This window comes from Gadus chalcogrammus, chromosome 2 (assembly GCF_026213295.1).
Source record: "Gadus chalcogrammus isolate NIFS_2021 chromosome 2, NIFS_Gcha_1.0, whole genome shotgun sequence".
NCBI lineage: Eukaryota > Metazoa > Chordata > Actinopteri > Gadiformes > Gadidae > Gadus > Gadus chalcogrammus.
The window spans coordinates 7,245,636-7,270,635 of record NC_079413.1 but is presented as its reverse complement, the minus strand read 5'-3'; the positions used below and the strand labels follow the sequence as shown (position 1 = coordinate 7,270,635).

The window sequence follows — 25,000 nt, the reverse complement described above, 5'->3', positions numbered from 1 at the left end:
GACTGATCCCAGTCAGGAAATATGGGCTTCACAGCAGCAAAAGGGCAAAACAATAAAATTGATTTTTAAAAGAATAATCCAAAATGCAAAGAACCTCAATTTTTTTTTTAAATACATTCATTCACACAATATGAGAAGTACAAATTAAATGTAAAAAAAAAGGTATAGGAGGGTAAAACACTGACAAAGCAATACAATACAAAACATGAGACACATTACACACTATGGGCCCTATTTTAATGGTCTGAAACGCAAGTGAGAAGCGCCAAGCGCAAGTAGCTTTGTGGGCGGTTCTAAGGCAATGTCGCTAGTTTACCTGCGCGAAAAATGACTCTTGCGCCCGGCGCATATCTAAAAAGGGTTGGTCTGAAGTAGCCTAATTACCCGTGGGTGTGGTTTGGGCGTAACGTGCAACAAACCAATGAGAGTGCCAGCTCCCATCCCCTTTAGGAACCATGAGCGCATTTGATTCTGACGAGTTGATATTTTGACAGCGCGTCTGCAGTCTCCGATGAGACAGATGCACATGAATTTCAAATTGCAAATGGCTCAGTTTATGACCAAATAATATGGCCTAATTCACACATGGAATAAGGTTTTCTTCCACAACTTCAGAAATACTGAGTCCTCAAATAAATTTTGGCAAAGAAAACGTTTATGATATAACATATGATATGCGGTAACTGTGGTTCTATTTAATGATATGCGCAATACATTATAAAAATAGTTTCTTATCAGTATTGTATGCATTATCGTTATCGACTTGTATTCCTAATATGCATGTGTCCCCACGTTAATATACATTGCCATGGACTGTATTATGCGTTACGTGTTTAGTTTGCGTGTGTTTAAACAGATGGACGCACACACGCGGGCCCGCGCGCGCGTGTGTGTGTTACACATACACACACGCGCGCCCGCATTCATTCATTCTTTTTAACACTCACTCGCGGTAAAACAATGTTTTCTCACGATCAAATACTCATCAATCATAGAAGTTATGGGCATGTGCACGATGTCTGTGTCAAGAAAATATGTGTTTGCTGTACGGTGTTTGCAGATGCATTGATTTAAAAATACAACTTATTACCCATGTATCAGCTGTTATTTCCCTTGGGGCGCAAGATCATTCCCTAATTTACCGACGCGTGGCGCATGAAGGAAAAGCCGATCTGCGCCAGTTGCAAACTAGCAACGACACATGCGCCAGTGATTAAGTAAATTGCGCCGGATGCAAGATAGGGCCCTATATCTCACTGTTTGTGATAAACCCACACTGTGTTTTACCTTGTAATATCTCTTTGCCTGTGTGCCGGGATCACTTCAAGGTCTTTGATATTGGTGAGGAGGAGCACGACATCATTCTCCAGAAGGTCCACGAGTCCAAGGTGAGCGACTGCTGGGCTAACTTAGTTTTTATAGCTTTAGCAAACATTTCCTAGAACATTGCTCAAACATGAAGTGGCAGCGGACTCAGGTTAACATTGTGGACTGATCAACTTCACGTTCCTATGTTTTAGAGTTGTATTGTATCCACAATAAACCTAGGTTCATATAGAAGTCAGGAGAATGTGGTGATGGTGATGTCATATTTAAATATACAAGGAGGCCAGTGGGAGGAGACCAGTGCCCCAGTTGTCATCGTGGGAGTGCATGATTATTATTATCAAGATTTTACGATGATAACTATTATCGTTAGTACTATGATTATGAATAATATTATATTACCAGTTCTCAGAACAACCTTTCATACATTTGTATTGTTTCCTGCTGCTTTTTTAACAAACTTGGAAGTGGGCCCCCCCACTTCCGTTTTTTTTGATAATCAGAATTCTAGGAAGGAGGTTGGACGTGTTATCCCCATGGTTACGACCCACAGCAAATTTGCGATGCTTAGTTTCTGCGAGCACCATCGTTGTGTATGAGTGTTATAATGAGCAGTGTTGTGTGTGTCAGCGAGCTTAACCCTCTCGCCCCATCAACATCAACCGATGCACAGAGGGAGTTCCACACACACACACACACACACACACGCTTCTGCCGTGTCCCTTTGTTCTTTCGCGACAGCAAAGTTCCAAGGCATAATTTTTCCCTTCATGCTGTAATTAATGCGACTTTAGTTTGTAGTCGGCGAAGACTAGCAAAACATAGGCTTTTAAACAATTCCTCTAAATGACGGCCTTATGACAAAAGTGACAACATGGCAAAGATTACTATGTTGAGGACAATAAGACATTGCCGTGTTACAAACTATTTAGGTTCACTGTCCCTTTAAGTGGTGGGACCCTCAAACAGTGTGTTAACGTAGCATAACAGGTACTTGCTCAACAGTGGTCGTTACAAAGAACAAGCCGATTGTTGAACTCTGCATTGTGTACATTTGCTTCACAGCGAGCTTCTTTCTCTCTGAGGGTGTCTGTCATTAAAGCCAAGAATCTCATGGCCAAAGATGCAAACGGTAAGTCCTTCTCTTTTATTCAGTACATTATCTGAAGTCTCCGACCCGTGTCCCTCGCAGCAGACTCGTAATTAGTGTTATGAGCAACAGCTGTGTTTGTCCTACGATGCAATCCAAGAGCAAAACAATCACCGGGGAATCAGCCTTTAAAGAGCGAAACACAAGAACATTAGAACACAACGTATAACTCAACATTTGACCTTTCAATGGTCCAATTATGAGTCCCATTTTGAGTTCAATTAGGTTAGCAGGACTATACCAGGAAATAAATGATTAATTCACTCAGTGATGATTGGGCAGGGGAGCCTCAGCCTACCCTTATTACCTTTTCTGTTTCATGACGGCCCCTATGGCTCGCTCAGGCTACAGCGACCCCTATTGCATGCTGGGACTTCTGCTGGGCCAGAGCCCTAGGGAGCCCGAGGAGAAGAAGGAGAGGAAGTTCAGCTTCAGGAAGAGGAAGGAGAAGCTGGAGAAGCGAGCCAGCACCAAGGAGGTGCTGGCGGCCACGTGCATCCAGGTGACCGAGGTCAAACCCGAGACCCTCAACCCGGTCTGGGACGCGCACTTCGTCTTGTGAGTACCCTAACGCCGCCTCCTCCACTTTCTAGTGGGGACCGTTCATAAGCAGGGGCAGAAGCAGTTTAGCCCCTCCTGGGGGGGGAGGGACCGGTCATAAGCAGTTTGTCTGTTGGTGAGGAAATGATCCATGTGTTGTCATGAACGTTATACTGTGACGGTGTCATTTCTCGTCTGTGATTGATGTAGTCCGTCTCTTCTTATATAGTCGAGCACTGAATTCAGGTTTTTTCCGTGTTTGTATTACCCAGCAAAAGCATGTGGCTTGAGATGTTTTTAACCTCCTGTCTTTTCCCTCTTGCGGTTAACAGTGACATCGATGACGTCCACAACGATCTGCTGCATCTCGATATATGGTCAGTGGTCATTACGAATAAACAACACGTCCCTCATCCTTACGCAAGACTCGATTTCCACTCTGGTTTGCTTGCTCTCCCGGTGGACAACTCGGGGCTTTATTTACGACGGCGTGGGCAGACACTCACCTGCTGATTGCTCCTTAATCCCTGACTTGCTGTCATTTCTCCCGCTCATTGAGGCACCAGAATGTATTGTTTAAAGCCCATCTTCCACAGAGCCCTATCCTCGGTAAAGCCTTCTGCCGTGTCCTGCATACCCCGTTGTTCGGGGGCATGACTGGAATTAGAACTGATGTCGCTCATAAGGAGCAATGTAAGGCTTACTTCTTTCCCCCCTAGCTATCGTAGACTAAATCTCTATCTGTCTTAGGCTGGGATAACATCTCACGGCCCCTTATTGAACATGGTTGTTATTTCAAAACCGGGAAACTAAATAAAAACGTATAGTGTGGATTCGACGAGAATTTATTTTCATTGGACAACCTTGAGGGGGGGAAGGAAAGTAAGGGTCGGACAATAACGAAACGGCCCAATAAATCACACAGCGGTGAACTGAAGGTAATGTGTCATAAGTGATCTTGTTGTTGGTTCTTTCTGAAGGGACCACGACGATGACGTCTCCGTGGCTGAGGCCTGCAAAAAGCTCAACGAAGTCAGCGGCCTCCGAGGGATGGGCAGGTAGAACCGAAACGCCATTTGGTTTCTGTTTTCCGTTCTACCATTGAGCATACATTTTTTCTAAAAGGTTACATGTAGCTTTTTTAATGCCTTCCCTCTTTTCTTCAAAGTATTCTCGCTCTTTCCAGCAGTGAGGATTAATTAGTGTCTACCCAGCTGACTTGTTCAAAAATAATATATTTACATCACACCACCGCGGCCAATTTCATTCAGACTTTGCTCCGTTAAGTCCCTTGATAATCCACATTACCTGAGTTAAAAAATGGGGGCCAAAATACTCTGCAACTGGAGACTGGGATTTGTATCCCATAGAAATCACTGAAAGAGGTGGAACAGCTAACACAACCTTGATCCTCACAATGTATGTTTGTGTGTGTGTCTGTGGCGGGGGGGGGGGGGCAAATACAGTTTTATTTTTTTTCAAGGATTTTAACAAGGATCTAAGACCAGAAGTAACCCAGCAGGTTACATTATGCTTATATACATGTTCAGATTGATTACAGACTGTGTTTTCTTACCCAGAGATGAAGTAGCAGTTAAGGTCCCCAGCTCAGGCACTGCACGTTCCCATAGTAACGTGACATTTGATCTCCTCCTTAGTCTCCTTTCAACTCTCACACCCTTGATATTCCAACCCAGACTTCCTGACATTAGTTATCAGAATGTGGCCACATTCTCTATATATAGAATGGAAAATTCACAATAACCCTAACACAATTAAAATGTTCTTAATAAAAAAGAAATATCGCCATATTAGCAATGTACATTTTTCCTTGTACGTACCCATCTTCCGATCGGTTAGTATATAATAACAAACATAAAAAATCAAATAATAAAGCCACACTGTTGGTTGTCCATACGGTGAGGTCATGACCCCTTCCACGCACCCGGATGTCCTTATTTTCTTATTTCTTCTTGTAATCAGGTATTTCAAACAAATCGCCAAATCGGTGCGCGCCAACGGATCGGCGTCGTCGGGCTCCGAGGAGAACGCCGACGACTTCCTGGGGTGTATCAACATGCCCCTGAACGTGAGTCCCCAACGCCACGGCAACGGCTCCATGAACTGAAGCATCGAGCGACAAAGATCACCTAAAGTTATTGTTGCTGTTGTTGTTGTTCCTTTACAGGAATTACCCGTGAACGGCTTTGACAAGTGGTTCAAGCTCGAGCCCCGATCGAGTGCGTCTAAGGTTCAAGGAGAGTGCCACCTCATCATGAAGCTCTTCACCAATCAGGTTTGCACATTCTGCCGGGTATAGATCTTCCGTATGGACATACATGCGTACAGACATGTTAGACATTTCATGTTAAAAGAAGATGGAGGTAGGAGCTGAATTGCGCTCTAAATATCTGCAAAAAAAATATTTTTCCAGAGGGACACAACCTTGACAAAGAGGGAGACCAACGTGGCCATTCACAAGAAGTTACTGACCCAGATTCTGGAGTATGAGCATGCCAATGTAAAGGTAAGTAACAACAACAACATCCACCACACAACAACAGCACCATGTCCTTGGTTTGGTCTCTGGTGATAGTGTCTGGGTTAGTAGCCGAGGTTTCATTAGCCTCCAGCTGCTGTAGGCACGATTGGAGAGTCATTAAGAGAAAGCAGAGAGCAAATTTATAATTTAAGCAACTAGCCAAATGCCCCCCTCCCTCTCTGCTCCCTCCCTCCGTTACTCCACCATTGAGAAGGGTTGCATCCACCCACCTGTGGTGGAGCTAGGAGGCTAAGGCTTTGAACGCTAATGTGATTGACAAGCAGGATGTATTCGATTGCACCAATCAGGAAAGGGATGCCGATGGAACAGAAATGGTCCGGGAGCGGTCAAAAAATAAATATAAATTGGCTCATTGACACAGAGTAAGTCACCCAGAACAGAAATCCTCACAGAGCACTTCACTCGCTAATAGCTGACGAATCTCTGTGACATTGCCCACTGGAAAAAAACAACTCATATTACAGCCCTTAAATCCTACCTCGGACACATGCAGTCTCTTACAGCGCGAGTACACCTCATTACCAGTACACCCATTGCGTCGTGATGAGCCTCATTATGTGCCGTGGTCTTTCAGAGAGAGCCCTATAACTGGAACGGACTGGTGAGCCCCCCCGCCTGGACCCTGCTCACACACCACGCTGTGCAGACCGACCTCTCCCCTCTGCAGCAGGCCATTATGTAAGCCTTAGCATAGCACACACACACACACACACACACACACACACACACACACACACACACACACACACACACACACACACACACACACACACACCGAGCAGCAGCTTTATTGGGTGGATGAAATGACACTATCCCACTCTGCTGTGAAATACACTACTTGAAATGCTACAAACATACCACACGCACGGTGGTAGATAATGTAGTGTTGTACAGCTGCAGAGGCCACACAGTAGACACACACACACACACACACACACACACACACACACACACACACACACACACACACACACACACACACACACACACACACACACACACACACACACATACAGACAGAATAATCCAGTAAAAGCTGTAGAGACACATACCTATAGTACAGAGACACCATACTACACCTGGCTACACACCTACACCTACACGCACGCACGCACGCACGCACGCACGCACGCACGCACGCACGCACGCACGCACGCACGCGCGCGCGCACGCGTGCGCTCGCTCAGAGGGTGAGGAGCAGGTAGCTGTGCAGTAAGACATGTTGTGTCTGGTCCCGCCCCCCTCCCCGCCAGCCGCTGGCAGTGCTACAGCAGCCACCACCGCGGCCAGAGGCTCTGCTACTCCCTGCTGCTGCGCCTCCTGCGGGCCATCGACGCCGACTGGGACCCCCCCGCTGTGCGAGGGGACCTGGTGAGTTCACACACACACACACACACACACACACACACACACACACACACACACACACACACACACACACACACACACACACACACACCACAGACCCCACGCCAGAGGGTTACTGCCAGCAAATCGCCAACCTCTCATCCTCATCTTATTATCTCCTCCTGGTTGACATCCGTCACAGTTTTTCCGGCACCCTGCAAAAACGTCTCAATGCGGCTGTCTTGTCTGAAGCTATAACTGGTGGTTTTCTTCATTCTCCTTCTGCTCCTCCTCCTCTTCCTCCTCGTTCTTCCTCATCCTCCTCCTCCCCCTCCTCATCACCTTCCTCCCACTATTCATGCCTCTCCTCCCGATCCTTCTCCTTCGATTCCTCACCTTCTTCCCCCTCCTCCACCTCCTCTTGCTCCTTATACTCGCCCTGCTCTTCCTCTTCCTCTTCATCCTCCTCTTCCTCCTTCAACTCCTCCCCCTGCTCCTCCTCTACCTCCCCATCATCCTTCTCCTCCTCTTCCTGCCTCTCCTCCCCATCCTCCTCCTTCTCCTCCTCCCCTTTCATCTCCCTCCTCGACCTCCTCCCGCTTCTCCTCATTCCCGCCGTCTCTTCCTCTACCTCAAACTCCTCCTGCTCCTCCCCTTTCTCTTCCTTCTCCTCGCCATCCTTCTCCTCTTCTCCATTTTCCTCCTCCTCCTCTTCCTGCTCCTCCTCCTCCTCCTCCTGCTCCTCCCCCTGCTCTTCCTCCTGCTCACCATCCTCCTCCTCCTCTTCTACATTTCCCTCCTCGTCTTTGTCCTCCTCCTCCTCCTGCTCCTCCTCCTGCAGGAGCGTCAGCTGTCAGACAGCTTCAGGCTGTACACGGAGCACTGTCTGTGTCTGATGAAGAACATGCGGCAGGTGTTCCCCTGCACCAGCCCGGCGGCCATCACACGCTTCGAGCTCATGCTCAGGTAAAACTTAAACGGGCAGAAAAGTGGTCTCTAGTGGGTTTAAGGCTTGGCAATTTGGAGAAACCAGACAGGGAAAGCTTCATTTTAAAAGGTATCAACCCCGAAAAAATAACACACCTCACTTCAGGCCTCCCTACACAGCTATAAATACACCAGATACACCAGACTCGCTCGCTAACTTTAGCAATAGATCTGCCTTGCCTTGGTGAAGACTCCTATCATGTGCTCAGCGTGGATGGGCTGGAACACGGTAGGTAGGTAAACCCTTCAATCATTTTATTGATCTTTCCCAAATTTGATTATTGGACGGGCTTATTACAGGCCTGTGACGACAACAGATAATAGATTTACTTCATCAATTTCATTGATTTATTGTGTCTCTCAGGAATTCCCAAAAATATGAAATGAAAGGTTCTTAAATAATTGCCTACTTTAAGGAACCGATTTAAGAAAGAGAATGATTTTATTTATCTTATTTATCTTATTTATCTGAGACTAAAGAAGTACTTTGCAGACCAACTCGTTTTTATATACTATATCTCACAGGCGGTTTCAGGTTTCCCCCCTGAAAGACCCATTGGTTAAGACCAGTGGAGCCGGGTAAATGAGGGAGGTACAAAGTTCAAAAGTCAGTTCAACACAAAACAGGCCAACCGTGCATTTCTGACTCATCACACACAATGTCCAACACAGTTATCTGCAGAGATTTAGATCTGGGTTAAAAACCCAGTGTCTGCAGACTACTTTTAGACATCTTTGAGCAAGTTAGGCTCTCCCCCCTTAGCTTCATCTTATGTGAGCTATTATAGAAGAAGAAAACAATCCAGTCTCTCTGAATGAAAGCTAGCTGTAAAATCTTCAATAGAAAGGTATTCATGAAAACATGATTGTTGTTGATAAAAAAGTAAACCACCCCTAGCTTTCACCACAGTAGACTTGGTGTCATCACACATGCCTGTGATTTCATGCCAGAAATACACTCAACCTTTCCCTTGCATAGAAACTTGGACTACAAACAGTGAGTCTATCCGACTCTATGGAGGAGTCAATTGGAAAGTGTAAACCACAAGCTCCAGGGAAGCTCCTCGAAGCTCCAATTGCTCACTGTGTGAGTGCCAAAGAAATCCAAAGACATTATTTAGGGGATGTTTAGAATGAGGATCGCGTTTGCCGCATGAAAGACATTTCAGTTCAAAGTCACGTTGCACACTCACATGCACTTACAAGAAACTACGGGTGACATCTAAAGAAATGTATTCTCCCGCCACTGAAAAAAAAATACTTTTTCTTTGTGTGTATGTGTTTGTGTGTGTGTGTGTGTGTGTGTGTGTGTGTGTGTGTGTGTGTGTGTGTGTGTGTGTGTGTGTGTGTGTGTGTGTGTGTGTGTGTGTGTGTGTGTGCGCGCTATTTGTGTGTGTTTAGGGGCGTTGGCTACATGCAGAGCATGCAGGCATTTAAGACGGTATGCCCGCTTCGAAATGAACTGCACATGGACATCACCACCGTTGTTAAGGTAAAAGTCAACGAGACGGAACACATATTGAGGTGGGCTTATCTACGTTTCCTTACAAGTTTTCCCGTCCATTTTTTTGAACAGAAAGGTACAGCGGAGTGGTACGAAAATATTATCTCACAATACAAACCAGAAGAAGGGGTGAGTTTATTATATAAAAAGAAGAACGCTTAACTCTGTTATTTTGTCTCCTAAAAACCTGAACCCTGAACAAGTCTAACAGCCTGAAAATGACCACTCCCTTATACACTCTCATAGTCTCACACTCTCCTTCCTTCTACTACGTTAGCCATTGGATCATCGTGCTATCGTGTTCTGTGTCTGCTCTGCATGCGTGTGTCCCCCAGTCTCTAGAGGAGCAGCTGAAGAGGCTGGTCCATGTGTTGGATGCGGTGTGTGCGGACGCGCAGAAGGCTCACCACACCTACAACAAGCTCTTCCACAGGTCAATCCGTTAGCCAATCAATGTCCACCGCATTGCAGCTCGATCGATCCTAACCGCATACGGATGGACCGGTTGACATTTAAAAAAAGTGTTGTCTGTGTTTGTTTTTGTCACCCACCGGACACTTGGACCCACACAGTGCCGTGAAGGTGGACTTCTTCAGCGTTTCGTACCGGCAGTTGGAGAAACTGGTAGGGGTGTTAGAAACAACAGCAACGTTATGTCGTTCAGAAATAACAAACTCTGGCGCGTTGCTTTTGTTGTTTTGTTGTTTTTTTGCTCCGTCGATAATCAAATCAAATATTCATCCGACTGTGAGACTCCCTGCGTTTGTGTCTGTGAGGCTATGCATGGCTATATATATATATATATACAGTATACTCTCAGTAAGTGCTCCTTCAAGAACAAATTAAACCTTCACTTTCCCATTCATTTACAGCTGACACTTTTATCCCAAGCGTTTGATAAGTGAGGCTTAGAACAATCAAAAGCACAAAGTTTGGGAACACAGCTGGTCACAGCAGCGCTAGGAATCAGAACAAATGTGTCATTAATGCCATCGGCGTGGATAATAGTGTTAGTTCCATACATAGCTATTTATAGCTCTGGATTCCGAAACGCATTGAGTTGTACTATTTCAATGCACACCTCCACCGTTAACGTTATGAGAGGATAAAATCCTAAACCAATGCATTATTTTCTCCCCGTACGTTCTTCAATACACAACACACTTGTACCCTCATATTTTAGAAACAATTTTGTAGCACAGCTCTCATTTGACCTTCGTCTTCCAGGACTGCTCGTGGCTCATGCGCCGAGATAAGAATTACCCATCAGCGACATAAAGCACAACCCTCTGAATCCGACTTGGCATCTGAACCAGCCGGCTGTCTGACCCCCCCCCCTCCCCTGCAGGTCGCGGACGACGTGAACATCGCCATGGAGCGGGTGTGTGGCACCCTGGAGCAGGAGAACTCCAAGCTGACTCAGAGCATGGGGGAGACCATCTTCGAGCTCTTCATCTCCCTCAAGATACTCAAGGGCTACCGGGAGTTCCTGCCTCTCAAGTGAGCCCTGCGTCAGCGTGCCGCTCCGTTTCCTAAACGTCCGCTACAGAGAGGGAGTAAAGCCGGAAAGTCGTGATGCTCATTGGCAGTCGGCACATGACACTCACAGAAATGTAGTGGAGGTTTATTACTACATCTTTTGTGTAATATTTGATTCAGTCCACCGGGATATGGTTTTATTTTTGTAGGCCGTTGGGTAATTGTCGTACGGGGAAGGTAGCACTATCATCAAACTGATCACAAAACGGGAAAAACTGCTTTTTTGTTTCAAACAGGGATGCTAAAATGCTAGCCCTGACCGGCTTCCATAACTGGTTCAAGTCCTCCATCCACAAGTGGCTGCAGATCGTCCATGAGCGGTCAAGCGATAGGATCCGTCGTGCAGTGGACATGGACAAGGTAGGGGACGTCTCTGTGTTGCTTTATACATACAGGGCAGTGGACAAGGTAGGGGACGTCTCTGTGTTTCTTTATACATACAGTGCAGTGGACAAGGTAGGTGATGTCTCCGTGTGTCTCTGTGTAGCTATGCACACAGAACAGTGGACTAGGTGGGGGCTGTCTCTGTGTTTCTCTGTGGAGCTATACACACACAGAGCAGCGGACTAGGTAGGAGATGTCTCTGTGTTTCTCTGTGTATCTATAGATACAGAGCAGTGGATAAGGTAGGGGATGTCTCTGTGTCTCTGTGTAGCTATAGATACAGAGTAGTGGCTAATGTAGGAGATGTCTCTGTGTGGGTGCAGAGTAGTTACTCCTGGCGTGAGTTATGGAACCGGGGTGCCCTAGAGGGATGCATGCGCAGGTTCCAGGAAATAGTTGTAAAGGTTTGATTTGATTAATGATTCATGCTTTGTTAAAACCTACAGAACATAAAAGACACTGTCAAATACTCATATTGGTATATACAGTACAATCCAAGCTTCTGTAGGTAGGATATCGATAGTTGGAAAGAGAGAGAGCTGAAGAGAGCAGAATAGTGCACGAGTTTAAAGCGCAGCAACCCAAAAACATCGGCACCATCTCAAGTGGTCTAGAATCGAAACGGTCTCATTACAGAGGCAAGCGCAGTAAACTAGAAACAGATAATCTCACAGCACATTTTACTCACTTAATGGCTGACGGATGGCTCTGCAATTTCCCGCAAATTACACTCGGATAGTCGGCTCTTAAATTGAACAGTGAGCACCTTTAAAGGACCCCCCATTTTACCACCAGGTGTGATGTCAACCCAGATGTATGACGAATAGATCAGTCTACAGGTCTACAGTCCAGTGGGTATACTGGTAGCTTGATCAAGCTATCGTACATGAGGGTGGACTCTTCCATGTCCAAGTCACTAGAGGGTAGGTGGTGAAATGGCTTGTAACGGCTACCCACATTGCACCCGGTGGTAAAATAGGGGAACAGAAATTGAAGTTGGTCCCAGCTTCTTTAATTTCAAATGCCTCAAAGCCTCTAATGTATTAATAATGGTGTTGGATTAAATATGCTAAATTATTATTACATCATACACAAGTACAGCATTGGTTCAAAGGAAGACATTTCTGGTTTGCTGTCAATCCTTTAGCCATACTGACGGGGCTGTGGGGGAACATGAGACAAAAAAGGTGCATGAAAATCACTTTAATAGAGTACACCAAGCCTTTATACTGCATAAAACTTGCACATCACAATGCCTCATGGGATTATCTTTTTTAAATGAACATAAAAAATATCCCGGCCAACTTCATATCTAGCAATACAAGGATCATCACGTTGTGATGTCACGATGTGCAAGCCCTATAGCTAGAATGGGAGTGGTATATTAGATTAGACAGGATAAAAAAAATACAATACACTACAATAAAAATACAAAGTTCTAATGCAAACAAAAATGTACGCTGAGGTTAATGATAAACTAAATGCTAAAGTACGAGACAAGACAAACAGAACAAAAAAACAACAAACCGAAGGAATAAGCAATACAAATGATAAATTATAAAGTGTCAAGTGTTGAGTGTAAATTGTAAAATATGTACATAATGTATGGAGCCGCTCACTGCCTTGGTGGTTGTGTCGGCGGGCAGCTGGAGCCCATTCTGCAGGACAAACACAGCAGCTCGGCGGAGGAGGTGACGGCCTGCTTCAGCCAGGTCCGGGAGATCTGGTCCCAGCTGGCCTGGCCCGACTCGGCAGGAGCCTTCATCTTTGTCACCCGCCTGACGGATGTGAGCCCCCCCCCCTCCGCGCGCACCCGCAAACAACCATGTACACACACACGCACGAACACGCACAGATGCACACATTCAGACGTGCACCTCCTCAAAAGCAAAACATGATATGTATGTTCGTAGATAGACTGTCTCACGCGTGCAAACACAAACACACACACACACACACACACACACACACACACACACACACACACACACACACACACACACACACACACACACACACACACACACACACACACACACACACACACGTGTACACTCGTACAGTAACACACAGCCACATGCCGCGAAAAACCTTAAAGATACATGGTTAGGGTCATACCAATTACACCCGGTTACACACTCTGACAGCAGACACACACAAAGATACATTTGAAAACACACACACACACACACACACACACACACACACACACACACACACGCACAAATACTAGTAAAATCCATTTAGACACACAAGTCTAGCAAAACACAGCTGCATGCAGGGACCTGCACACGCTCTTTTAAAAGCCTCTTCAAATGAAAACAATCATAAATTCCTGTTTTTCAGACAGAAAATTGAGGGCTTGTGATTTTGTTGGTAATTACGTCTGATCTGAGTTTTCGCATGTGTTTCTGCAGAACTTCTGCAGTGAGGCGGTGTGTTACTCTGAGATGATCACGCGCAAGATAGAGAGGAACCAGCAGGGGCGTGACCACAAGAGCCTCACTGTGCAGGTACTGCCCCTGGGAGGACCCCACCAGACATTGTGTGTGTGTGTGTGTGTGTGTGTGTGTGTGTGTGTGTGTGTGTGTGTGTGTGTGTGTGTGTGTGTGTGTGTGTGTGTGTGTGGTTGTTTGTGTCTATGTGTGTGTGCGCATGTGTGTTTATGCATATGTGTAAGTGTGTGTGTGTGCACCGACGTGGTTGGGGAAAAACTCTGGGTAAACTCCGGAGGGTTGGATTCAGACATTTGCGTTCACACATACAGCCCCAACTTGGTATTATTATTCAGAGAATGCCAGACTTACGGTGCGTGTGTGAAAGGCCTATAAATTACCCTTTTTTTATTAACATTATACTCATCGTCGTCTCCATCTCCCTGATGCAGACTAGATGGCGATTGACCCAAAGGCCGTGTTCCCGAAACCTTTGCACATCACAGTCAGAAGCATAACAAACATCAAAACATGAATAAATCATTCATAATAAATTAACCCTCGCATTTGTGTAATTGAAAGTGCACATAGTTTAGGTATTAAGTTGTGAGGCGTGCATCACTTTTTTTGAGATTAATGAATATTAGTAATTAACTTCTTATTATGAAGGGTTATCAAGGTGTGCATTTTTACATCAGGGAACGACATTCCATGAAACCCATTGGAGTCTTACGGAATTTCAGTCTTTCCTTTTAGACTTTTGTCAATCTTGTCTTCCAATGTAGTGTTCTCAAATACGAGGCGGAGGCAGTGTCTAATCCATGGTATATTCAACCATCAACTCCAAACGCATGCTATAGTAATAATGGTATCTCCACGGTAACCAACTTAGCGGTTTCTTAAAAACGCGAGACCCAAACATAAAACATAAACAAAATAACCTAGCAGCGCAATTTCAGCCATTATTCCCTTCAAGCCAATTCCCCTCCTGGCTACGTAGCCAAGCGGGTGATCGATTTCCCAACACTTCCGTGGCCCAGCCAGTGACCCATTATGCACACTTGCGTTACGGCGGCAGTTAGGCGACGGTGCAGATGAACGGAGCTACGGACGTTTCAGACTTTGATGAAGCACAAACTACACTAAAAACTGCAATGGCGGAAGGATTCCGACCAACGGCCCTTTCATTAGATTATTATCTGACGTTGGAAGGTGGCTAAAGTTTAGATATTGATGTTGATGATGAGTATAAATAATAAATAATTCTAACCCAGTCTTCCCTTGGACCAGCTTTCCTGATCTAATTTTCTCCTGAGAAGATGTCAAATGACGCGTTTGACGTAATCTCAGTAAAACTTTGCTTGCCTGCTAGAAGGGCCGAGGACTACAAACCACTGGTTCCCCAAATTTGTGAGCCCACCTATAAGGAACGAGGCGGGGCGGGAGCTTGCGTACGAGATGTAAACAATTTCCGCCATGTTTGTTCACCGTTTAGCTAGAGAACAAATTTGCAACGGGAAACAGCCCAAGTGGATTTTTGAAAATCTATAGCTGGATTCGGACATTCAGGGCTATTTGTACGAGCCAGAATACACCCAGGAAGAATTGAAACAAATAGAGGAGGAGGCTACTGCGGCTGCAGCTGAACAAGCCTCGTCTGCTGCCGAGGACGAGGAGCCGGAGCGCGCCGGTTTGCTCTGTTCGCCTATAGACACTAACTCAGACACACTAACACAGATTCAGACACTAAATGGCTGAATCTGGGGAGGACGGGGCCATGTTTGTAACCTCTCAACCAGGCTTTACGCCTCATCTGAACAGTTGGGTATTGGATACATATTTCTGGACCCAGAAAGTGAACTGGAAACGCACCATCCACGTTGTATTTTTTCCTGAATAAACCTTCAAATTCATGTTGGTTGTTGTGATTTGTTTACTAGGCCTAACCCAAGTGTTGCTATACTAAAGTAAGCCTACTGTATAAGATAAACATTTATTTCAACTTGGGAGAAAAGGTTGAGTACAAATACTTGATATGCTGAGCTACTGTAATTAGCTAATGTTTTTATGCTTTACAGTAAAATGCAAAAATGCGTTTGAAAAAACAAGAGCAGAAGTCGAACTAGTCAACGTATCACAGGGATATGTTTACACAAAGTTTAATATGCGCTACCAATCGCGCCAGGACCATGGGTCCTTCCCCCTCCAAACGGAAACAGGCGGGCAGTGCAGCGGGCGCAATGCACTGTGGGAGTTGGAGGATTTCTTACTTTTGAGCTAGAGAGACACGTTCTGCCCTTTCTCAGGCTAGGTTGAACCAATTTCAATTTTTTCTGCACATTTATAATACATAGAATTATTGACCTCATATAACCTTCATATCTCCACCGGTGAAGTATCACTTTAATATTGAATACTGAAGCCTGACATTACACCAACAAATCACCAAATCGTAACCGAGAGACTGCTCTCGCAAGCCATTGCACCTCACAGCATAATAACCCCCGGCTATACATCTGCACTCCTTATGCTCCCCTCCAACTCAGACTCTGCGTAGACTTCCTTCCTTCCTCCTTTGTTTTTTCTTCACTGCTTTTTGTCCCCTTGCCTCCTTCTACCTTCCCCCCCCCCCCCCCCCCTCCCCCCTACTGCCTTCCACTCTTCCACCTCTCCTCTGCTGCTGCACCCACCTGGGGAGGGGTCTCCCTCTCTCCCTCTCTCTCCCTCTCTCGCCCCCTCTCCACCCCTCTCTGCTAGCTGTGCATCGCCCTGAACAACATGGAGCGGGTGCGTCTCTTCCTGGGCCACCTGCCCCGGGACCTGGAGTGGCAGGTGGTGGAGCGGGCCATGGAGGAGTCGTGCGGGGCGGAGGGCAAGGAGCAGGTGTACAAGGCGCTGAACGGGCAGCTGTACAACATGGACCTGGACCTGCAGAGGGAGGCCCAGCGGCTCATCACCCTGCTCACCGACAAGGTAGGACAAAGACAGGGGTCACCGTAGGACAAAGACAGGGGTCACCGTAGGACAAAGACAGGGGTCACCGTAGGACAAACACAGGGGTCACCGTAGGACAAACACAGGGGTCACCGTAGGACAAACACAGGGGTCACCATAGGACAAAGACAGGGGTCATCGTAGGACAAAGACAGGGGTCACCGTAGGACCAAGACAGGGGTCACCGTAGGACAAACACAGGGGTCACCGTAGGACAAAGACAGGGGTCATCGTAGGACAAAGACAGGGGTCATCGTAGGACAAACACAGGGGTCACCGTAGGACAAACACAGGGGTCACCGTAGGACAAAGACAGGGGTCATCGTAGGACAAAGACAGGGGTCATCGTAGGACAAACACAGGGGTCACCGTAGGACAAACACAGGGGTCACCGTAGGACAAGAACAGGGGTCATCGTAGGACAAGAACAGGGGTCATTGTAGGACAAAGACAGGGGTCATCGTACGACAAACACAGGGGTCATTGTAGGGCGAACATAGGGGTCATCATCAAACACAGGGGTTATCGTAGGACAAACACAGCAGGTGTCACTGGAGACTAGTTATGGGTCTGCTCCTTGTACGTACCAATGTTTAGGTAGTAGAATCAACTGGTGACGGTAACACGCGTAGAGCATGGACCCTTGTCGCAGAGCTGTCATAGGAAGTGTGTAGCACCCAACGTTAACATGAGGAAGGTAGGCATGTGTTTAACATATGTGTGTCAAAGCTCCGTCAATGGTTAATGTGTTGTCTTCACTAGTCTACTGCAACCGTTCCCTAAAACGAGCGAGCAACTAATGAGCGAAATGAGCGACGCCTCTGTCAAAAACGGTCGAGTCGGTTTCAATAAGCGGAGGCCAGTGTGACACCTCGTCACCTAATCAGCAAGGGACCAGGCAACCACATCAGACAAAGTAGTGCAAGCAGTAGCATGTGTTTAACCGAGACACAGAGCGGTTCAATTCAAACCAATGGAGTTTGGAGTTTGGTTCTCCTTTCAGGGAAAGTCCCACTTTCAACATTAGAAAATACATTTTCTGGTAGACGTTAAAAAAAATATATATACATACATTTAGGGATGTGGCTATACTGTATTGCTGTCACCCATTACAATCATACTTGGGAGCAGGGATATAGGTTAAATATATGATTGACGCTACCTGGTGTTAGATTTCAGCTTATTTCTAAACTGTTGGTATAGACTCTGCGTTGTGTATTCTTTCGTCGTAGTAGTAATTCTTGAGGTGGAAATCAAGAGAACTGGACAGGTTGGATCAGAGGGTCGAAAAGATGGTTTATTCGAGGACGTAATACAGAACAGGTACAGACTTAGGTGGAACAGTCTTAGTGTAGGTGGTGAGGAGCAGTCTCCCCACGTGCTCCTTGGCCGTCGATCCCTCTTCCCACCGAACCAATGGTTTGGGGCGAGTATTATAGGAAATAAAGCGTGAATAACAAAATAACAGATGCAGTGTCTCCCTTGATAAGGTATATGGCCCTGGCTATGTCCAAGATGACCGGGTTGGTTCATCCTTGTTCGGACATCACAAATGGCGGAATGTTGGAAATAACACCTTATATCGGTAGGAGAGGCACTGGCCTGTTCCTAGACTAAGAAATGTGAACACGGAGATACACTAAAATTCACCAACATTCTACACTGGTTACCCATAAATGTCAATAAGGGTAACTATTATCAACTAGTACTGAACCTATCGAGGCCAATTTGAGTCTCATCCTATGTTTTTAAAACTTGTGGGCATTTAAGTTGAGATTTTGACCAGGATCAATCCACAGCACTAGACCTACTTTGTAACTCACTATATTGTGTTTCATTTCAACTAAAATGTTTTAGTGTTTTGTTTTCCGTATTTTCCGTATATTTTATTAGGAAGGTCTGTATAAACAGGTCAATTAAACCATATTTTTATAAAGAGAGAGACCAGGTCAAGAACATTACAGCACATAACAATGACGATCACTTCCTCATATTAATACTTTGAATCATTGCATTCTGCTATACTTGTTATCGTAATCCTAGTCATCATAATAGTAGTAGTATCTGAGTGGAATTGTTTTCAGTCGGGGAGAGGAAAGCCGTTCGAAAGCGCCGTTGTTTCATGATTAAGATGTGCGATGTTATTCATAATTACATATAATCAGTGGAATAATTATGTATCGGATCTGCGTGTCTGTGCCTCGGGCAACATTACACCTTACAACGCATAACATGAATAATCCCCCTGTAGTAGTAAATACACGTCTGCTTCCGTTTCAACGGTCGGATCCAATCGGTTGAAGGCACACACAAGATGTTATCACTCTGTGTACCGGGCTACCTCCATTACCTACACGGCTCCAAGAGTGTTGAGGACTGACGCCCGCCCAGGGCGCCAAACCACGCTTCAGAAAGTCGCTCTCCATATGGTCTTTTGAATTACAGTTACTTTCATAACTGACATTTTTCTCCCAGATGCTCCCGGAGCTACGCCGGTACATCCAGCACATCAGCCTGTCCCCGGACTCCATCAACAACGACGAGGTAATGGTCTTGATCACGGTGGAGTCCTCCATTTTTCCAAGCCCTCCATTTTCTGCTTCCTCCTCATACCCCCCCCCCCCCCCCCCCCCCCGCCTCTATTCAACCACCAACCTTCTCTTCCAGGCAGTGGCTCCTCTCATGAAGTACTTAAACGACACCATGGTCATCTTTACCGAGTCACTCGTAAAGGAGAATCTGACAAGGTAATTATCCCTGATCCTCCTCCTCCCCTCCCCTCCCCTCCCCTCCCCTCCTCTCCTCTCCTCTCCTCTCCTCTCCTCTCCTCTCCTCTCCTCTCCTCTCCTCTCCTCTCCTCTCCTTTCCTCTTCTCCCCTCCCCCCTCGTCTTCCCTTCTCTTTGTATTCTAAGGATTAATCATAATTAACCCCTTGTGACATCTTTGCAGAGAAATTTTAACACATAATTATCTCCTCCACTCTGATCACTTATGTGAAGCGGGGTCAGAGCAGCCGGTTGGAAGGAGTAGAGTACAGGAAAGGAACAAAAAAACATCCAATGAAGTACAATATATGGATTAGAATGGATCAAATATATCGTATATCAAAAGCCGGTGAATTAGTTAAATGATAAAATATTGAATAAATCACTATAATAAGGATGTATATAATAAGGAGACTGTCAGGGCTGTGAGGAACCAGGTGTGTGTCTGATGGTGTGTGTGTGTTGTGTGTTCCCGGCCCAGGGTTCTTCAGAGCATGTGGAGCCTTCTCCTCCAGATGATCCTGGACACGGTGGCGGAGAACAGAGGAGTGCAGGAGGAGTTCTACAACCGCTTCCAGTACACCGTGGAGGTCAGCACCAACCGGGGCGCAGCTCTCCCGAGGATCTCAATGTCTTGCCCAGCCAAATAGCTGCCTGACCTCCCTAACCTGCTCCCCGACTTGTATCCAGAAACAATGGGTTCCTTTGGATAAATATATTCTATAGGAAAATCTCTTAATAAATCACTCCTTACCTGCTCCTTAATGACATGCATCTGATCTTCCTGTGAGTCTCCTTGGATACCAGGGTCTCCTTAGGAGGGAGAGGGAGGGAGAGGGAGGGAGGGAGAGGGAGGGAGGGAGAGAGGGAGAGAGAGAGAGAGAGAGAGAGAGAGAGAGAGGTTTTGTAACATACTGTAGAAAGTGAGAGAAAATGAGAGCGCTAGGGAGGTGAGATATATATTTATATGTGTGAACTCTGTACTGAAAGGCTCATCATTATTCCCTGGCCAACCTAAATCGAATGTACTAAATAAAGAAAAGATAAATTAAAATATTTTCTCCCCGGAGTCCTGGCAAAGACATGCCTGTTGGTTGGGGTCCTGTCAGGCAAATGCATCCATCAAGGTGGGGGAAAACAGCACTTCATGGATATTGGCAGTGTTCTCCGTGGGCGGGCTGGGCCCTCTGCTTTGGCACATGATTATCCCATTAGGCTGCATGGGGTTTCATCCTGTTAGCCTGATTGCTAGAATTCAGAAAAAACGAGACGGACACAAAATGTAAAATAAAAGGCCATGGACTGCTAAGTTGTTTTTCTGCCGTTCTTCGCAAACACAGTTCTGTTTTTTCCGTTCTTTATCATGAATATGATTATAGTTATTGTTATTCCAATGTGCCCTGCATGCAGACCCTGCTGCAGTTCTTCCACGCCGAGGGAAATGGCCTCACAATAGAGGACATGAAGAACTCAGACCACAAGGTAAGTGACAAATTATCTTTCCCATGGAAAAAACGTGCGATGTGGGTTTAGGTTGTCGTTGATTTTTCCTCTTATTTGTATTTGTCCTTCACCGGCTTTCTCATCTGCTTTTTCTCCCAGGTCCTGGAAGAGGAGCTGAAAATGAACAAGTGCTCGTCCTCTGAGTTGATTGAGCAGTACTTCCTGGAGAAGATCTCCCAGCAGGTAACCTAGTGCTGATATCGCCCTGGGCCAAACCAGCATCGATCCATGCGAAAGCCCTGTGCTTGAGCTCTGAGCTGCAAGAGTCTCCCCTTATTCTCCCCTTATGACCAGGTAGTACTCAAATTTACCAATGGCAGTCGACAGGTAGGTACATCTTGCTTGAAAAATAAAATCTAACCATGGCTCTGGCATTAATTGGCATGGATTGAGCAGGGTGGCCTAGTGTTTAGGATGCCTCCCAAGCCAAACGGTTCTGGGGTTCTCACACAATACTCTATGCTTGGAGACACCCTTGAACAAAACGCCCACTCCCTACCTATAAATAGAGAACTGATAGCTGTCAGTTTCATCTGGACAAAATGCTTTTGTAACTGCCGTGCCACTGTAATCTACGGACATGGTACTTAAAGAGCAGCCATTTTGGACAATAATAATCACAATCCCGTCGACCCTTTTCAGAGGACTCTGAAGCACACGCGCTTCGGCCGAATCAGTGTCAAGTGTTACTATGACGCCCCGGAGCAGCGTCTCACAGTGGAGATCCTCCACGCCGCTGACATCATCGCCCTGGACGCCAACGGTTTGGAACCATTTTTAGTTTTATTTGTAGAATATGTTGCTTGAGTCCTTCAGAGGCCGTTCAGACGGTACCCTCGTTCGGTCCTGGTTCATAACCAGACACTCTTTGTGCGCCAGGTCTGAGCGACCCGTTTGTCATCGTGGAGCTGTGTCCCCACCACCTGTTCCCTCTGGCGAAGAGCCAGCGCACGCAGGTCAAACTGAAGACCCTGCACCCGGTCTTCGACGAACTGTTCCACTTGTGAGCTCCGTTTCCGTTCCCCTGTCGTCTGCACAATAACAATGTTTATTTGACCAAATTTGGTATTTAGATATTTTCTCTCTCGCTCTCGCTCTCGCTCTCTCTCTGTCTCTATTGTGTTCTCTCTCACTCTCTCTCCATCATTCTCTTTCTCTCTCTATTGCATTCTCTCTCTCTCTCTCTCTCTCTCTCTCTCTCTCTCTCTCTCTCTCTCTCTCTCTCTCTCTCTCTCTCTCTCTCTTTATTGCATTCTCTCTCTCTCTTTATTGCATTCTCTCTCTGTCGCTATTTTTTTCTCTCTCTCTCTCTCTCTCTCTCTCTCTCTCTCTCTCTCTCTCTCTCTCTTTATTGCATTCTCTCTCTCTCTTTATTGCATTCTCTCTCTGTCGCTATTTTGTTCTCTCTCTCTCTCTCTCTCTCTCTCTCTCTCTCTCATCTGCTCAATAGGATGTTGCTGTTTATTTGACCAAATGTGTTATTTAGATCTGCCCATTATAACATCAGAAGTGGACGTGTCCACCTAGATGTGGGCTGGATCGATCAATCTACCAGCCTACCCAGTGGACTGTAGCAAACGTTGCTCATCTATCCGTCACACATCTAGGTGGACGCGTCCATTTGTGGTGTCATAAGGGGCAGATATTCAAAACGGCTTGTAACAGCTAATCTCACACACACCTGGTAGCATGTCATGGGACCTTTAAGCAGTGGTGAGGAGCAGAGAGGCAGTCGATCTGAAAGCACCTCCACTAGGGGAACGTTTTGACAGCCTATCGATAAAGAATGACCCTGAAGCACTTGTCAACGTTTTTTATCCCATTTCCTCTTCCTTTGTGATTTGCGATCCCCCCCCCCCCCCCCCCCACCACCACTACCCCACCCCACCCCCCTCCAGCCAAGTGAGTCCCGAGCAGTACAGACACAGGTTTGCATGTCTGACCTTCACCGTCATGGACTACGACTGGCTCTCAACCAACGACTTCGCCGGGGAAGCCTTGGCCCCCCTCAGTGACTTCTGCTGGCCGGGGCGACCCAACGCATCGGCGACCGGCAAGAGCGTCCAGCCGGTCATCCTGCACCTCTCCCGCAACAAGCCCAGCGGTACCGCCACCACATTGATTCATATTTAGTTTAGTTTTTTAGTCTTTAGTCTTTTAATGTGATGTAAAGTGTCTTCAAGCGCACAGAAAGGAGCTACATAAATTAATTGATTGATTGTTTTTTTTATTATTATTGTCCTTATTATGTGGGCTCGTGGATCAACTGAGGTATAGGCAATGCGCCTTTTTGTGACCCCAGGTTTGATTCTGACCTGCGGTGTCCTCGGCAATGTGTTATTTCCCTCTCTTTGCTGTCTGTCTAGACTGTCCTGTCCATAAAGGCAGCAAAAATAAGCACATACTTTATCAAAAACGGACTTGTACAATACATATATGGGAGCCGTCTCGGGGGGCAGACAGTAGCTATTGTTTTAAAACGTTTCTGTGCCAAATAATCTTTTGTTTTTTCCCAAGCTAGCGAAAGAAGACAAATTGAATTCATGCACCGTTATAACCATACGATTATAGTTAAATCTCCGATCGCTCTACAAGTATGGAGCGGAATTCACCCCCCATATACTTTGGGCTTTAGACTCAAACGAAGAAAGGAGGGGGTTCTCAATCCTTCGTCGAATCTTCAATCATTGCTTCTCCCCCCCCCCCCCCCCCCTTCTCATCCAGAGAAGCCAATCATGAGGATGCTGGAGGCACGCACTGGAGACAGGGAGGCACAGGAGTTGGTCCGCCGGCTGAAGGAGATCGAGAAGTCCATGGACGAGGAGTAAGGGGAAGGGGGAGGCGGCGGGTCGCTCCCGTGGCTCTCCTCTGCAGCACGGCTTGCTGCTCCGACCGCATTTTGTGACCACGTGCTTTTGTACTTTGTTGTATCACGTATGCAATATATGACGTTTTTCTTTGTTTTCCGTTTCTTATCAAAATCTATCGTACGTGCAGTCATGATTATGCCAAAATGACCACCGCGCAAGAAGCAAAAGAAGGGAGGCGCTGAGGTGGTCACCGTTCTCCGGAGAGTGTGGAAGTGTCGCATCCCGTCACTGTGCGTCTCGGCTTCAAACTATATTCGAGAATCTAATGACTAGTTGATACTGAATGTTGCTAACTACTCTATTTTCTTTTTGTAAAGAGTTCATGGTTATCTCTGTCGTTTGTACAATCTTTGATATAATAGATTTAACTATTTTGTGGCAGTAGCTTACATGGAACAGTATTAGTCTCAGTGAGTATTGAATCTATACCTCATACGCGTTCATGAGTTGTGAAGACACTGTTACAAAAACACATTTCTGAAGTTGCACAGGAACTAACTGACCCAGTATTGACCCACTCAGACGATCTTAGTAAACGGATTCCTAGAGAATAACGATATAGCAGGGTGTTTTTGCAGGAGAAATCAGAGGTGTTTTCTTTGCCCTTTGTTAATCACAATACTAAAGGATGGATTGTCATTATTTTGAAAGCTGCTCTAAAAGCTGAAGTGGCTGGAGTGGAAGGCCATGGATCTCATTCAAGATGACAAGCCTGTGTAGCAGCTTAAAGGGATAGCAACAAAGACATTTGTTTGCTGTAGAAGCTTCTTTTGAGAATGCCAGAGAGCACATGGGTAATCGGTTTATTATAATTTTGTCCTTTCACTGGACATAACATGATGGTTTGATACGATAAGGCATGTGAGCATTGGAAATGCTTACACACCATTGAAATGCAGTATAAACTGATTAAGGATTTTACACACACGGCTTCTTGAAAGTAGATATTTCCTTATGTTTACAAGTGAAACATGATTACCATAATTCATTATAAACACATGATTACCTGCTAGCTATTTTGTTGAAAGCACAACATACATTTCTCAAGCTCACAAGAAACCATGGCTTCTCTTGCTTTCCAGACAAAGTAGC

General features: G+C 46.0%; 1 protein-coding gene across 1 annotated transcript in view; it reads left to right on the top strand.

Annotated features, from left to right (window-relative positions):
• Nucleotides 1-25,000, top strand: part of baiap3 (BAI1 associated protein 3) — a 41,291-nt gene that overhangs the window by 16,188 nt on the left and 103 nt on the right. The window contains exons 6-34 of the mRNA XM_056578458.1: nucleotides 1,329-1,388; nucleotides 2,392-2,458; nucleotides 2,821-3,034; nucleotides 3,349-3,393; nucleotides 3,997-4,074; nucleotides 5,000-5,105; nucleotides 5,205-5,312; nucleotides 5,451-5,543; nucleotides 6,154-6,257; nucleotides 6,833-6,950; nucleotides 7,768-7,892; nucleotides 9,315-9,405; nucleotides 9,490-9,546; nucleotides 9,753-9,850; nucleotides 9,990-10,041; nucleotides 10,766-10,917; nucleotides 11,193-11,316; nucleotides 12,987-13,127; nucleotides 13,758-13,853; nucleotides 16,533-16,748; nucleotides 19,245-19,313; nucleotides 19,437-19,516; nucleotides 20,017-20,125; nucleotides 20,946-21,017; nucleotides 21,138-21,221; nucleotides 21,681-21,801; nucleotides 21,918-22,041; nucleotides 22,937-23,142; nucleotides 23,763-25,000. The exon at nucleotides 23,763-25,000 is cut by the window's right edge and continues 103 nt beyond it. Coding sequence (XP_056434433.1) covers nucleotides 1,329-1,388; nucleotides 2,392-2,458; nucleotides 2,821-3,034; nucleotides 3,349-3,393; nucleotides 3,997-4,074; nucleotides 5,000-5,105; nucleotides 5,205-5,312; nucleotides 5,451-5,543; nucleotides 6,154-6,257; nucleotides 6,833-6,950; nucleotides 7,768-7,892; nucleotides 9,315-9,405; nucleotides 9,490-9,546; nucleotides 9,753-9,850; nucleotides 9,990-10,041; nucleotides 10,766-10,917; nucleotides 11,193-11,316; nucleotides 12,987-13,127; nucleotides 13,758-13,853; nucleotides 16,533-16,748; nucleotides 19,245-19,313; nucleotides 19,437-19,516; nucleotides 20,017-20,125; nucleotides 20,946-21,017; nucleotides 21,138-21,221; nucleotides 21,681-21,801; nucleotides 21,918-22,041; nucleotides 22,937-23,142; nucleotides 23,763-23,866 — 3,114 coding nt within the window. The 3' untranslated portion in view covers nucleotides 23,867-25,000. The remainder of the gene's footprint in view (nucleotides 1-1,328; nucleotides 1,389-2,391; nucleotides 2,459-2,820; nucleotides 3,035-3,348; nucleotides 3,394-3,996; nucleotides 4,075-4,999; nucleotides 5,106-5,204; nucleotides 5,313-5,450; nucleotides 5,544-6,153; nucleotides 6,258-6,832; nucleotides 6,951-7,767; nucleotides 7,893-9,314; nucleotides 9,406-9,489; nucleotides 9,547-9,752; nucleotides 9,851-9,989; nucleotides 10,042-10,765; nucleotides 10,918-11,192; nucleotides 11,317-12,986; nucleotides 13,128-13,757; nucleotides 13,854-16,532; nucleotides 16,749-19,244; nucleotides 19,314-19,436; nucleotides 19,517-20,016; nucleotides 20,126-20,945; nucleotides 21,018-21,137; nucleotides 21,222-21,680; nucleotides 21,802-21,917; nucleotides 22,042-22,936; nucleotides 23,143-23,762) is intronic.